This window comes from Canis aureus, chromosome 5 (genome assembly GCF_053574225.1).
Source record: "Canis aureus isolate CA01 chromosome 5, VMU_Caureus_v.1.0, whole genome shotgun sequence".
Classification (NCBI taxonomy): Eukaryota; Metazoa; Chordata; class Mammalia; order Carnivora; family Canidae; genus Canis; species Canis aureus.
Window position 1 is genome coordinate 65,450,639 of NC_135615.1, and position 16,368 is coordinate 65,467,006.

General features: G+C 50.5%; 1 protein-coding gene across 1 annotated transcript; it reads left to right on the forward strand.

Annotated features, from left to right (window-relative positions):
- The first annotated feature begins 6,617 nt into the window (after positions 1–6,617).
- Positions 6,618–15,399, forward strand: SNX20 (sorting nexin 20). The gene is made up of 4 exons (XM_077898468.1): positions 6,618–6,762; positions 10,278–10,416; positions 11,881–12,032; positions 13,391–15,399. Exons 2-4 carry the CDS (start codon positions 10,287–10,289, stop codon positions 14,057–14,059), a joined length of 951 nt encoding a protein of 316 aa, XP_077754594.1. The 5' UTR covers positions 6,618–6,762; positions 10,278–10,286; the 3' UTR covers positions 14,060–15,399.
- The last annotated feature ends 969 nt before the right edge of the window (positions 15,400–16,368 follow it).

Here is a 16,368-nt window from a genome sequence, read left to right on the forward strand (position 1 = left end):
ACTTCTTAACTATATCCACCATGACCACCTGGGTGCAAATCACCATCATCTCTCGCCTGGGTTATGGCAAGAGTTTCCAGGCATTCTCCATGATTCCAGCTACAGTCTTCCTTCAACACAGTAGCTGCAGTGGGTCTGTTTAAAAAAAAAAAAAAAAAAAAGTGAGATTGTATTACTCCTCCTCTGCTGAAACCTGTCTGATGAGACCCATCTCAAAGTAAAAGCCCAGTGGAGGTCCTTACAGTTGATGTTTGCACCTAGAGCCCTAATTGAACTACCCCCTCATTCATTCTGCTCCAGCCACACTTGTCTTCTGGCTGTTCCTGGAACATGTCAGGCCTGCTGCCACTGCCGGGCCTTCTTGTTTGCTGTCCCTTCTGCCTGGAATGCTTTTCTTCTAGAAATCTACATAGCTCCCTTCTTCACCTCTTTCAGGCCTTTGCTTAAATGTAACTTTCTCAGTGAGGCCTTCCCTGCCAGTCTTATGCACAGTGGCAACCCCTCCCCCCACATCCTTTTCCCTGCTTTATTTTATATTTTTCTCCAGCACACTTATCTGTATACAACCTATGGAATATATTTCCTTATTTATTGTCTTTGCTATTAGTCTCTCACCCAAAAGAATATAAACTGCAAAGTAACAGAAACCTTTCTGTCTTGGTTCCTGTCTTGTCCCAGGGTCTAGAATAGGACCTGGCGTGCAGTAAATATCTGTTACGTGAATGTAGCAAAAATAATGCTATATTCTAATAACCAAGGAAAGTGATTGAGCTACTGTAGACCACAAGAGCTGCAGCCTCATAAACATCATGTTGGGTGAAAGGATCTAGATGCAGAAGTATTATACTGTCGAATATCATTTATATAAAGTTCAAAAGCAGGAAAAACTAAGTTACAGTGATAGGAGCCAGGACAGGGGTTACAACTAAGGAAGAAGTTGGAGGTAGTGACCAGGAAAGGGGACAAAGGGGATTTCTGCGGTGCTAGTAAATGTTCTATTTTTTTTTTTTTTATCTGAGTGGCAGTTACATGAATGTGACTACCTTGTGAAAACTGATCAAGCTAAACACTTATGACATTTGCATTTTCCTTTACGCTTGTTATATTTCAATAGAAATTTATTTTTAAAGGATGCTACAGAGGTACGCTTTTCAGCATGGCAAGACACCATAATATATGGCTAAATTTTAAAAGTAAGTTGCTTTTCCACAAGAATGCCAAGACAGGGTAAGGGAGGAAAGTAATTTTTTCAACAAATGGTGCTGGGAAAATTGGACAGCCACATGCATGAGAATGAATTTGGTCCCCCACCTCATCTATACAAAAATTAATTCAAAGTGGATCAAAGACCTAAATGTAAGAGCTAAAATAAAAAACTCTTGAAAGTAAGTATAGGTGTGGATCTTTATGACCTGTTATGTCTCAGGACAACCACAGCAGTGCCTCCCTGATGCATTCTGTCTGTAGCCCCAATTTTAAAATCCCACAGTAGGGATCCCTGGGTGGCGCAGCGGTTTGGCGCCTGCCTTCGGCCCAGGGCGCGATCCTGGAGACCCGGGATCGAATCCCACGTCAGGCTCCCGGTGCATGGAGCCTGCTTCTCCCTCTGCCTGTGTCTCTGCCTCTCTCTCTCTCTCTCTCTCTCTCTCTGTGACTATCATAAATAAATAAAAAAAAAATAAAAAAAAAAATTTAAAATCCCACAGTATTGGGGTGTCTAGCTGGCTCAGTCAGAGGAGCATGTGACTCTTGATCTCCTGGTGGTGAGTTCTAGCCCCATGTTGAGTGTAGAGATTACATAAGTAAGTAAATAAACAAACAAACTTTAAAATCCCACAGTATTAACCTTCAAGGATTTTTTAAAATAATTTTTATGATAATATTAGGTTCAAGTGCACAATATAATGATTCAGTGTTTGTATATATATTGTGAAATGATCACTGCGATAAATCTAGTCATGAAAAATGGCCAAAGATTTGTTTTTCTTGTGATGAGAACTTTTAAGATATACTCTTTTAACAACTTTCCAATATATAATACAGTATTATTAACAGAAGTCACCATGCTATGCTTTATATCTTCATGATATATTTCTTTTATAACTGGTAGTTAGTACCTTTTGACCCCCTTCACTCATTTCACCCACCCAACTTCTGGTTCTGGTGACCACCAGTTCATTCTCTGTATCTATGAGCTTTTTTTTCTCGATAATTCCACATATAAGAGAGATAGTGCAGTGTTTGGCTGAGCTATTCCATGTTGTATGTGAAGGATCCACTCATGTTGCTGCAAATGGCAAGATTTCATTCTTCTTTGTGACTGAATAATATTGTACTGTATGTAGATACCACATTTTCTTTATTCATCCATCCATGGATACTTAGGTTGTTTCCATGTCTTGGCTGTCGTAAATAATGCTGCAGGGAACATGGAGACACAGATCTTTTTTCAAGCTAGTGTTTTATTTTTTATTTTTATTTTTTAAGATTTTATTTATTTATTCATGAGAGACAGAGAGAGAGGCAGAGACACAGGCAGAGAGAAAAGCAGGCTCCCTGCAAGGAGCCCAATCCCGGGACTCCAGGATCATGCCCTGGGCTGAAGGCAGGCGCTAAACCATTGAGCCACTCAGGGATCCCCTCAAGTTAGTGTTTTAATTGTCTTCAGATAAATACCCAGAAATGGAATTGCTGGATCGTATGGTAGCAGAACCTTTGAGAGTTGTTTGGGTTTTCTTTTTTAAGATTTTTATTTATTTATTTATTCATTCATTCATTCATTCATTCATTCATTTATAGACCACACCTACAAATGGGGGGAAGGGCAGAAGGAGAGGGAGAGAATCTCAAGCAGATTCTGCACTGAGCGCAGAGCTGGACTCGAGGCTCAATCTCAGCATCCTGAGATTACAACCTGAGCCAAAACCAAGAGGTAGATACTCGACTGAGCCACCCAGGTGCCCCAGGACCTTTGAGTATTTTTTAAGGGTTTATGTGTGTACACTCAGCTGTGGAAAAACAAGATTGACATGACCAGATTTGGCATCATCTATGAACAAACACCTCATAGGTTTTCTTTGCCACACTTGTGGCGACACCCCCGTGAGTGATCACTTCTTGACTTTATCCAAGGGGGTAGGTTGGTGTTGGATTCTCAAGCTTGTCAGACACCCAGTGCAGTGGTGAGCAGTACTTGCCACTCTTCAAAAGATACTTGCCCCGGTGGTGCTAGGAGGATGCTGAATTTCATCTCATGGTGCAATTAGGAAAACCACGTTCAGAGAGGGGTGGTGGCCTGCTGAGGTCACACGGTGAGTCATGGGTCGAATCACCCCTTCTCTGCACACAGCCACTCACTCGTGCATTGCACAATTGCCGGGCGCCCTCTGTGTGGCAGGTACTACGGTAGGCACTGGGGCCAGAATGCTGACACAGGCGAGTCCTCGTCACCATGGCACTTGAGACTGGCAATAAACAAGTAAACAAAGAAGCCAAAACAATGGTAGGTCTTAACAGAGGGGTCAGGGGCTGCACCAAGGAGGCACGCTGAGCTGCAGGATGAGAAAGAGCCAGCTGTGGCAAGTACCAGGAGAGGGGTGTTGCTGGCTGGAGGAACTGCAAGGACAGGCCAGGACAGGGCAGGCTGAGGTAGAGAGACAGTCCGGGCTGGCTGGCGTGTGGCAATGCTGGGAGTGGCACAGACAGAGGTCAGGAAGCGAGCAAGTGGCAGGTCAGGAGGCCTCCAGAGGGAGTCCGGAGGATATCACTGAAAAGTCCAAGCCCTTTGAATTCTGGAAGAGACACCCAGACCCTGAGATGCCAGCATTTCCCTGTGGGGCCCCTCCTTACATTCTGGCACAGCCCAGTCTGTGCCCCCCCACTCATGTCAGCGGGGCCCCGCTCGCCCTTGCCTGTTCTCCTCTACCATACACAGTTCTGCACTGGGCAGAGGAGCTGACACCTGGCAAGTGGCCAGCCACGGTCACTCTGGTCCAGCTAGGTCCTTCCCACGCCAGCCAGACACCCCAACATGTTCGGGGGTTTCCAAAGAACACCTCCTGCCCCCAGAAGAGGAAGCAGTAGCTTCCACACACCCCTCCCCCCATTCGCTGGCTGCTGGGTGAGAGGCTTGAAGACTCCAGGCCGGGGGAGATGGGAGAAGGACTTTCATTCTCACTCAACACAGACCCAGCGTCCCGCAGCCATGCCAGGCCATCTGCGGGGAGGGGCAGAGCAGGGGTGAGTGAGGTAGGGCCCCTGCTCTCCAGCTCACGGGCCAGCAGACCAGAGGGACACTGCTCAGACTACTCCCCTGGCACACCCCAGACCCTGACATACGTGGATGCCCTTTTAACAGTGATGGTACTACCGAGCCATGCAATTGGATGGCCATTTCAACAAACAAGGCCGGGGGGTAACCATGGAGGGAAAAATACTGAGCCTCCTACCTCACACCATACATGAAAATCTACTCTAAGGCATCAGAGAACCCCAAATGAGAAAGGCAAACTGGAAAGGCGTTGAGAACACCAGGAATTCCCAGCACTCGTGTGGTGCTAGGGACCAGCACTGTTCTAAGTGCTTTGCATGTAGTGACTCAGCTTAAGCCTCTCGGTGGCTTGCAAAGTTGTTGCAGAAGCAACGAGAAAGAACAATGGAAGAGAAGTCTCCGTGGTTTTAAGGTAGGACATGGGCTGTGAAAGCCAAAACTGATACAGTTGAATTCTTTAAAGTTGGCAACTTCTATTCATGCAAAGACCCTATTTAGAGAGTACAACGCGAGCCACACAGGTTGGGAAAGAATACTGGAAACCACATTGACCCAAATGAAAGTATGAAAAACACCTACAAACCAGGAAGAAAAGCAGCCAAACAACAAGCAATGGGGAGCACACGGGTGGCTCAGTCAGTTAAGCATCCGACTCTTGAGTTCAGCTCAGATCACGATCTCAGGGTCGTGAGATCGAGTCCCACATCAGGCTCTGTGCTCAACGTGGAATCTGCTTGAGATTCCCCCTCCCTCTCCCTCTGTCCCTCCTCTACTAAATTAATTAATTAAATCTTTTTTTAAAAAAATAAGCAATGGACTTGAACAGAGGATATAAGGACAGAAAATAAGACTATGGAAAGATGCTCTACATCATTTCTTATTAGGGAAATGCAACTTAAAATCATGATGAGACACCACTTACACACCCACTGGAATTGCTACAATAATAAAAAAAAAAATACTGACCTCATCAAGTGTAGGTGGGGACGTAGAGTGCCTAGAACACCCAGGCGCTGCGGTGGGTGGAAGCAGGAAGAGACACGGTCACTGGGAGAAACATTTTTTATAATCCAGCACACTTGAAAGCTCTTCAGCTCATCACACTCTAAAACCTAGGGATTTCACCTTCCATGAACATGTGCACTTGGATAAATGTGTAAGAATGTTCCCAGCAGCCTCGATCACAATGGCTCTAGCTAGAAACAACCCGAATGTGTATTCACAGACCCCCACATACACCCCAAAAAAGGAGAAATAATGATGTATTCAAATAATGTAGCAACACAACAACGAAAACGAAAATCTCCAGCTACACACACACACACACAAATTGAGGAATCTTATACACAGAAATGTTGAATGAAGGAAGCAAGACACCAAAGCATACAAACACTATGCATGGCTCAATTTACCTAACATTCCAAAATCATTAAAATTAAGTTCTGTTGTTTCAGTGGGAAAGGTGTCCTGTTCATAGGTCATAAATTTACAAAGGAAAGCAAAGAAGTGACCCCCATCAGAATTAGGAGTGTGACTGTCTCTAATGGGGAAGAAGGGGTCATAGATCAGAAGAAAAACATGATGGCCTTCTTGGGGGCTGGCAAGGCTCTATTTTTTTTTTTTTTTTTTTGTCCCAGTCTCCTGCCCTCACGCCATACACACCTAGTGGCTGTGAACCACATCACAGACCTCTGGGCTGACTTCCCTGGTACTTTCTTTTTCTTTTCCTTTTTTTTTTTTTTAAGATTTATTTATTCACGAAAAACACCAAGAAAGAGGCAGAGACACAGGCAGAGGGAGAAGCAAGCTTCCAGCAGGGAACCTGATTTGGGACTCGATCCCAGGACCCCAGGATCACGATCTGAGCCAAAGGCAGACACTCAACCATTGAGCCACCCTGGCGTCCCTCCCTGGTACTTTCTGTTGGGAGTGTTGAATGCAGCTTTGCCCAGAGAAAGGCACCAAATGGAATTGTGAGTTTACCCCATTTCTCTTCCACATCACATGCTGGCTCTGCATCCCACCAGCTCTGTTTTCCAAAGCTCAGTCTCCCCATCCGTTCATGGGGCATGAGGGCCCCCATCAGGCCTAGCTCATAGGGTAGAATATTGAATGTTAAAGAGGAGTGGGAGACGCTGTTTGAATGCCAGAGATTATCTGGGACTCTGAGGGACAGCCAAGCTAGCTGCAAGGCTGTGTGAAGCCCAACGGGATCCCTCAGAACCGGATCCCTCGGGGCTGGCCCTGCCTTGCCCCATCCTGCCCTGTCCCTGCCCCGTGGGGCCCGCCTGTCTGTGGGGCTCAGTATACTATCTGTCACCAGCCAATGGGCTGGGGCCACCAGGAGCAGGTCACACAGCCTATTTCCTGTTTTCAAACGGGGAACTTAGAAGCGGCAGCCTTGCTGGAGCCTAGAAGAGAGGGGAGAGCTGAAGGCAGCTATGTGATACTCCTCTCGGATCCCTGGACCCACACAGGACCACAGGCCTCAGGTCAGTGTTTGATCCTAACCTCTGTGGGGCCCCGGCCCTTTGAGGCCTGAGCACCCTCCTCCTGTGGCCCTCCCTAGTACCTGTTGGGGGCAGGGCAGGACAGAGAAGGGTCCGTACAGCCTTGATGTGTGGAGCTCTCCTTAGCTCATTGGGATAGAGCAGAAAACAGCTCCCTGACCCTCCATCACCTCAGTTCTTTTGGGATATTTCTACAACTCCTCTTGAGGATGGGGAATGAATCACAGCACCTGCGTTTCTCAAAAAGTGGTGCCAGGGAACCCCTGTGTCAGCATAGCCTGGGGGAACCTGTGCAAAATGTGGAATCCAGGGCCCATCCCCAGACTGGCCAGAGGGGAGTCTATGATGTCAAGAGCCAGGAAACCTGCTTGTTACAAGCTCCTGGCACCCCAACCCGCCTGGGAGATTCCCAAATGTGTGCCCACCCACAGTGTCCAGGATCTTCTGTCTCACTCTGATGGAAAGTCCTGTGGAGCCCTTCCAGGAAGGGAGCATGGGCTCTGAAGGCAGCTCAGTGTTGCTATCAGAAGCCGGCCTGGCCATGGCAGGCAGGTCTCGGAGGGAGGAGTGGTGCTCAGGGCCCGAGAGGGAAGGAGCAGAATGTCTGTACACAGCTGGACCGAGAGGGGGCTGGGAAGCCGCTCTGTCTCCTGGGCCATGCACGGGACCCCCGCCTCAGAGCACCAACATGTATAGGATTTTCTTATAAAATCTAGAAACCTTTGCTATACAGGGTATGGAGAGGGGAGAGAAGTAACCTTAGAACCTCATGTCTGGTTGTTCCAAAGAGCTTTTGTTTTGTTTTTTTAAGATTTTATTTATTCATGGGGGGGGGGGGGCAGAGACACAGGCAGAGGGAGAAGCAGGCTCCATGCAGGGAGCCCAATGTGGGACTCGATCCCTTGTCTCCAGGATCACACCCTGGGCTGAAGGTGGTGCTAAATTGCTGAGCCACCCGAGCTGCCCCCAAAGAGCTTTTGGAGTGACAGACTGTTTTTCCCATTTCAGAGATGAGGAGACTGAGGCCTAGAGATGCCCAAGACTCCACGCATGCACCAATGCTTAACATTCTTCTTTTCACACACATTCCCCCACCCCCTCCACCCATGGTGACTCCCAGCCAACCCTGGAAGAGAAAACATAAGGGAACTGGCTTTGGTTGCTGAATTTGATTTTTATCCAAAGCCCTGGGTTCATACTCAGCATTGCTAGAGCTTTGCTGTTGCACCCAGCCAAGACCATGATTCCTGGGCTCTCACTGGGTCTCTGGGTAAACTGTGCCCTGCTACTGACCTGGCACTAGTGTGGCCTGATCAGGATAGCAGAGCTGGAAGGGCTGGGACAATTGAGGCTCGCCATCACCCATTCTACAGATGAGCTAACTGAGGCAGGTACATGGGAGTGCCCACAGGAAACACTGGGCTTCCACAAACCCTGGCCACCCAGCACGCATTAGGGAAGAGAGCATGTAGACCGCTCACCACCTTTCCTGGGCACCTACCAGTATATAGAGAAACCGTCCCCCATCATCCATAGTCTTGTTGCCATGACTGGGCTTATGGCCTTACTTCTCAGGTAGGGACCCTGCGGCCTGGAGATACTAAATAACTTGCAGACAGACTCACCACTGGTCAGGATGGAAGGCCTGACTCTTTAAGGGGAGAAGCAGCAAATGAGGTGTGTAGGCTCTAGCAGACTCAAGTGTGTGCAGCCCGGGGCCATGCCCCTACTTCACTGGTCGCTTCAGTTTCCCATCTGTGTAAAGTAAGGTTGGACGGAGGAGAGACATGCACTGGGCAACTGCACAGAGCCACCTAGAGAATGGCCCTGGGTTCCTTTCACCTGAGCTCCCAGATGACCTCAGCTCTCCCCAGGCCAGGCCTGTCCAGGAGGCCCTCAGCCCAGGGACAGGGCTGGGGCTCTTACAGCAGCAGTAGTCCTGCCCCTCTAGGCCACAGTCAGCAGAAGGATTCAGACAAGGGTGGGAATGCAGCAGACTGAGGCGACCAGGGTTCAAGTCCCAGCTCTGCCCCATGTGCCCCATGCGGTGTCCTCAGATCTTGTGAAAAAAGAGGGTTAAGGTCACATGCACCCTTCTAATCTTGAATTTCTGTCCCAAAGCAGTGCCCCAGCTCTTCACTCCACCTGAGCTAGTATTTCCATCATCCTGTTGTGTGTGTGTGTGTCTGTGTGTGTATGTATGTTTAAAATTTTATTTGAGAGTGAGCGAGAGAGGAGCAAGGGGCAGAGGGAGAAGCAGACTCCCCACTAAGCAGGGAACCCCATGTGGGCCTCGATCCCAGGATTTCAGGATCACGACCTGAGCTGAATGGCAGGTGAACCAACCGCCTGAGCCACCCAGGCGCTCCCAGCATCCCGGTTTCCAATTTGTCTCAGACGTGTTAAATTCTATTCCAACTCACACCCTCATGAGGAGTCATTGCCTTTTCCAATATTTCTCAAAGTACTGTCCTGTGTCAGGCATGAATAGCAGGGGCTACTGTACCACGCCTGGGACGTGCGGAGCGCTGAGCTGCTGCTACTTTGCGTGGTCTCCCCGACTTAACCCTCATGCCAGCCCTGTGAAGGCAGGTTCCGTTCTTGTACCCACCTTAATAGAAAACTGAGGCACACTCAAGTGCAAGCACCAGGTCATCCCGTTCATGGATCTGGGTCACAGACAGAGCTCCTGCATAAACTGCCCCAGCACTCCTGCTGGCTGCCCTCCCCCTGGCCCCGAGGACGGTTCCCTCTGCGTCCTGCCCACCAACTCCTAGCCGTCGGATCGTGGGTGGCTCCAAGTCTCCGTCGCTTTATCATAAGATGGAGATAACAGTCCTTCTGCACACAGAGTCAGTTAAGTGAGAGAGTGGGTGTTGAGTGCTGAGCGCACGAGCTGACACATCACAGACATTCGGCTCTGCTTGTGGGACACGCTCATCAGCAGTGTCACCTGGGGCCAACTAAACCTCAGTTTCCTCTTCTGTGATTAGGAGTCACGACAGATTTTTGTGGGTGTGAAATAAGTGGATATGAAGAACCTGGGTGCAATATGAAGTGTGTGCAACAAGTCGTCAGTAAGGGTGTGCTTAGAGAGGGAGAGGGAGATGGGAAGGATACATCCTGGTACCCTTGCTATGGGCACTGAGATTTTATCTACACCTGAACATAAAATGGAGTGTTGGGATGCTCTTCAGGACAAGCTGGCAGCTTTCTCCCGAGTAATCCCTAAAGCCACTACCTTTGCTTGAAATCACCACATTTAAGAATCAGAAAACTTGATGATAGAAGCATCGTAACAAGAAGAGAAGGCCTTGGGCTAATCAGTCCAGTATAGGGGCAGACCCAGGCCTCGTGTGTGGCAGCTGGGTGGACTGCTAAGTGTAGCAGTGGAGGGCTTGGTAGTAGGGACTATGATACAGACCCTAGCACCCCAGGGCCCCCCAGGAACCCCAACATGACTGGGAACTCACTGTTGTCTCTTGTCCCCCTGGCAGCCTTGGAGCATGGCAAGTCCTGAGCACCCCGGGAGCCCTGAACGGACAGGACCCATAGCCAAGTGCACTGTGGGGGCCAAGCAGGAAGCATCAGCCGCTGGCCAAGACCTCCCGTGTCCAGGACCTGAAGGGCACTTAGGTGGGCTTGAGGCTCGGGGCTTGGTCAGAGATAGAGGTTTGAAGATGTTTGAAATACAAATGTGGGCATTTTCAGAGGTGCCACAGGTGAGGGAGCAGCTTTCTTAACGACACGAGAATTCGGTGCCAATTATTTTTCTGGGAGATGGTCCCAGGCATCATAGCAGGGGAGTGGTAAATCGAGGAAAAGAAGGGGAGGAGGCCAGGACAAGGTGTTGATTACTGCTGTGGGGTGACTGGACTCAGTCCCCACAGGGGTCCTTTGCAAGACGTGTGAAACATATCTCGGGGTGTCCCATCCAAGAGGCAAGAAGGCCAGACTACTACTACCCACCAGTCCCATCCTTCATCCTCCAAGGGAAGCTCCAGAACAGGCTGCTCTGGCTGGAGAAGGCCCTCGGAGTGAGAGTTATGGAAGGAAGCCAGTGGGACATTTCAGAGCAGTGAGTGCCAAGCAGCACGGCCCAGCGCTGACGGTGGCCACAGTAGCGTCATCTCCTGGAGCAGATTGATGTACTCATTCATGCAGCCCTTCAGTAGGTCCTGCTCTGTCCTTGGCCCTGGGGAAACGGAAACAAATCCAATGCTGCTGCCCTTCGGTGTGGTGGGGAAACAGCTCTGTGAGAAATGATTAGAGATGTCACAAAACCGGTTGTAGGGACAAGGTGGGAGGCCCTGACTCTGAAGTGAGGGGTTAAAGTGACATAGGGCTGTGTTTTGAAGGACACAGTGGAGAAGGGCCCCTGGGCCCCATTTCCCTGAAAATAAAATGCACAATGATCTGTGCATTTCGCTGGGGAAGGATTCTAATCTTTCCCAAGATGATCAGAGCGGCACATGGCCAAGTGAGGTCTAAGGAACACAGTTTTCCAGGTCAGCAAATAGGAAGGTTGCATTAAAGGCAGAAAGAGTAGCAGGTGCAAGCAAGAGCACGGGGTGGCGAGAAGGTGAGGAGAGTAGGGAGGATCCCACTGGGAGTTGGGAGTTGGGGGTGGGGTGGGGGGGTGGGGTGGGACTGGAGCCCATCGTCCTCACTAGCTCCCTCCACTGGTCGCTGATGTGTGCTCAGGAGCCCCGCGGCCACACTGGCCACACCGTGTCAGTGCCATAGGGAGCAGAGCGTACAGAAAGCAACAAGCCTCCATCCTCGGGTGCTGGGTGTCGGGAGCGTGGGTCTCACCAGGGGCCAATCTGCAGGCTGGAAGTGGATGGTGCAACACAAATGTACCACATCTCGCAATGGAGAATCCAGCGGGGGGGGAGAGGATGGGCTATCAGGTTGTGCTGCAGCCAGGTGGGTGCAGGAGTCTGGGCGGGCGGGCGGGGGCGGGGTGGGGGAGGGGGTAGGATGGCTTTTCCAGATTTGGACACCCCCATCCCAGACAGACCCAGCCGTCTCCCCAGACCCTTGTCCCCAAAATGCACTGACCTGGTGCAAGTGCCTAAAGGGTGCTGTCCTCTGCAGACGCCCACAGCAGCCCCAGCCCCAACTCCAGCATGACCACCGGGGAGCTGCAGGAGTATTGGCGAAAGGAGAAGCGCTGCTGGAGGCGCGTCAAGCTGCTCTTCGAGGTCGCGTCCGCCCGCATCGAGGAGAGAAAAGTCTCCAAGTTTGTGGTAAGATCAGGCGGGGATGGTGTGCCTTGCACCACCTCCCTCCCAACTCTGGGTGAGTCGGTGGAGCCTTAGCCTTCCCCACTGTGATATGGGCCCAACGCCCTTGGACCCACAGAGTTCTAACAGAGGCTTCAAAAAGCAAGATTTTGCACTGGGTATTGTGTGAAGTACTGGCAATCAGAGATGTGTGAGTCACGGTCCCTAATCCTGAGAAGGAACTAACCCAGATGAATTCCATGTCATCCAGAACTAGCCATCTATGTGTCCCTTCAACACGATAGTTGATACCACCAATCACTGATATTATTAATAATTACATATTATCTAACATAATGATAGATAATAATCATTAGCCTATTTTTCTTTAAATCAGATCACCTTTTAAAAACATGAAATAAGTATCTTTTGAGAGGAAACCGGTATCTCATAGCATAAAGAGAAGGTCATCGTTAGAGTAAATGCGAGGAAAGCTAAGTGCTGTCATTAGATTCCAGCTGGTTAGGCCACGGCTGGTGGCAAGCGCTGGGCTTAGGGGCTACTCTCTTTGTTGAAACAGAATTTCCACCTGTGCTGGGGCAAGGCATTCACATCCAAGTAGGAGCCACGCTCAACCCTTCTCTGTGCGTTGCTCCCTCAACTGGGACTGAAATAACAACAGCTGACACTGGGTGCTGACTGCGTGTTGAACAGAGCCCCCCTCACCCCTGTGGTTGCAGTGCATTAACTATAATGGCATCCTCACCCCGAGGAGTGAGGTACTGTTACTATCTCTATTTCATGGATGCAAAAACCGAGGCCCATAGTGGCTAACGTACCTAAGACCACACAGCTAGACTGCGGCAGGACTGGAATTATAACCCAAAGAGCCTGTGCCCTTAACCAGTATTCTCTAACTGGAAGAGATCTGAAAAAGCAATCATTTTCTTACCACGGGACATCACCGCCAACATACCACCTAAAACCACCCCTCAAGTGTCGCACACTCGGGAAATGCAGATCTAACCTAAGCTCCCCGGTACAGGAACCCGAGGTCCAGTTTTGATGATGGAAAGCCGGGAGCACCCCCAGGCCCCCGGCACCACCTATTCCTGTGGTCTTGGTCCCCCGAGACGCCTCCATGCTGCCCTGTTTGTTATTCTCGGGCGGCCTCTTGTCACCAGCTGCAGTTATAGCTCAGCAGCAGCTGGTGGCAATTTAAAACAGAATCGCAAGTAACGATAACCTGTTTTCCGATCTGCTTTAAATGATCATCATCATTAGTTTTATTTGCCGGGGCTCACTCTGTCAGTTACAACCTTCTATTAGGATGTAGTCAAATTCTCTCTCTCTCTCTCTCTCTCTCTCTCTCTGCACCGCAGATGTACCAAATCGTCGTCATCCAGACAGGGAGTTTTGACAGCAACAAAGCTGTGCTGGAACGGCGCTATTCAGACTTTGAGATGCTCCAGAAAAACCTCCTCAAGACGTTCCGGGAAGAGATGGAAGACATCGTCTTCCCCAAGAAGCACCTGATGGGCAACTTCACGGCGGAGATGATCTCCGAGCGCAAGCTGGCCTTCAAGGAGTACCTGAGCCTGCTCTACGCCATCCGCTGTGTCCGGCGCTCCCGCGAGTTCATCGACTTCCTGACGCGGCCCGAGCTCCGGGAGGCCTTCGGCTGCCTGCGCGGGGGCCAGTACGGCCGCGCCCTGGACATCCTGGTGCGCGTCGTGCCCCTGCAGGAGAAGCTGACGGCCCACTGCCCCGTGATGGTGGTCCCGGCCCTCTGTGCCATGCTGGTGTGCCACCGCGACCTTGAGCGGCCAGCCGAGGCCTTGGCGGCGGGGGAGAGGGCGCTGCAGTGCCTGCAGGCCCGGGAGGGCCACCGCTACTACGCGCCCCTGCTGGAGGCCATGATCCGCCTGGCCTATGGGCTGGGCAAGGACTTCGTGTCGCTGCAGGAGAAGCTGCAGGAGTGCCAGCTCCGCAAGCCCAGCCCCTGGGGCTTCACCCTGAAGGAACTCACCGTGCGGGAATATCTGTACTGAGCCCCTTGGGAAGGCAGGCTGGAGATTGGGGCTCACCATGGCTCAGCCGGCTGTTTGGGGGTTCATGTTTGGTGGGAGGAGCCGCTTGGGGCTCTAACTTGCTGAGTGACCTTGGCCCAGCCCCTCCCCTGGTCCTCCATGTCCCCATCTGTGTTGAACAGAAGTGCCCCTCCCCGGGGGGGTTGGGGGACTTGGAAGCCTCTGCTTGTGTCCTGTGTCCCTTTGATACCAAGCTCACTTCACCGCAAAACCACAAACCCAGCTGGCAAAATGCTGGAGAGTAAGCTCCAGCTTTCTGATGCTTTTGTGGGTAGCTGGAGGGAAGGTTTACACTGCACGCCATGGACAAAGTTTAACCCCCTTCCTACAGATGGCTCTCTCCAGCTGTCCTGTCTTTCCTCTCTGTTCCTCCTTCCTTGACATTGCCTGCAAAGATCCCCATCATTATCCTAACTATTCCAGCTCTTCCTCTTAGCCTGTGGACCTGGCTCAGCAAAGCAGAAGCTCACCCACTGCTCCTCAAAGCCAGCTTCATCCCTGGGATGGGAGGTATGTCACCCTTGAAAGGGTAGAAAGATGCTGGGCCAGAACAGCATCCTGTCATAAGAGTCTGTGAAACAAGGCATTTTGAGGAAAGGAAGTTGCCAACAATTCTCTGGCTAGGATGCCATAACTCATTGTCCAGGTGTGTTTTCAATTATAAGGCACTGGCCCTTGAAGGGGCTCCTTGAGTTATGTAGACAGAGCCTCGGAGGGAGGTGGGAGATGATACCCAGTGGAGCCTCTGGACAGAACAGAGACTGAATGTTTAATGCCTCCCCATTTGAGGGGCAATGTTCTTGGAACCTCTCTGATGGGTTGGGTTGCCCTTGACTGAAGTCCACTGTCAGGAAAGGACACCAGGAGCCTGGACCTATAACCTAGGTTCAACACTGGAGCTAATGGTACAGACTGGTTTGGGGCAATATGTGTTTGACTCCAGAAGTCCCTAAAGACCTAAACCATCTGGCTGAGCTTATGAGTGAAATAAAGAGCCTGTAACTTGACATCTTAGCAATGGAGCACCAGTTTGGTCTGTACAGGGATCCAGCTCAGCAAGGAGATTGCTGTAGCAGTGACTGGGCAGTCACCAAACTGCACCAGAATGAGTTCAATAGCGACACTGTGTGGCAGCAGCTGTGTGGCAATCAGGCTTGACCCTGGAGGCGAGAAACAGCCTGACACTTGCGACAGAGAAAGCCTGGGATCTCTCAATTTGCTCAGGGAGGAGGACACTTTGAATGGGAAATGCTGGACCTCTGGGCATAGAGAAAATTAAAGTGTTCGGTGGAAATATAAAAGGCTGTGACTCTATTTCTGATGGTGAAGAAACCTTGCTGATTTTGTAAGTCATTTCATCAAATGGAAAAACACCATCAACTATCAGGTGCCCCAAATATGCCCTCAGAAGGGGAAAAAATGCCCATCACAGGAAGTTTCCTAGGGATTTCCAGTCAGAAGCTGGGAGAGAAAAGAGGCAGCTCCCAATGTAAGGGTCAATGTGGAAGAAACCAGAAACAGAGAAAGGGACAATCAGGAAATGGAGGAAATCAGATTTGGTGCAAGGCAGGGGGTGGGACTTTCCTCCTAGGATTTGAACTATAAGGCTTGGCATCTGAACACACACAGTGTGGCCCAAAGTACTTCAAGCAGAGAGGTCATGGTATAGTGGTCTCCAGTACAGGTGTTCCTTGTACCTGGCACCTCAAAAACAGGTTCTCTCTGAGGGAAGTCAACATGGATTCAGGCCAACTGAGGGAGAAAGTCATTGACTCCAGAGGTGCAACAGGGTGGGATGGGGGGAGCATGTGTCTCAAGATCACATATACCTGATGTGTGTGTAGTACATAGAAGTTTTTTAAAAGCCTAAAATATGGGGGCACCTGGGTGGCTCGGTCAGTGAAGCATCGGCATTTGGCTCAGGGAGTGATCCTGGGGTCCTGGGATTGAGCCCTACATCGGGCTCCCTGCTCAGTGGGGAGTCTGCTTCTCCCTCTCTGTTGCTCCCCCTGTTTGTACTCTCTTGCTATCTCTCAAATAAATGACATCTTAAAAAATAAAGCCTATAATATGGGGTAGAAGGAGTCCATGAGATCATAAGCCTCACCTGTCTTCTCCCTTCCCAGGCCTCTTCCTGTCCACGTGCCCCCCAGCCCAGGACCCAGGGAGCTCCGAGTGGGAGCACTATGCCAGCCTCACCCACACCCAGGAACCCCACTCTGGGCACTTGGGCCCTAAGTGGAGGGGGCTTGTTCCATGCAAGGCCTCCC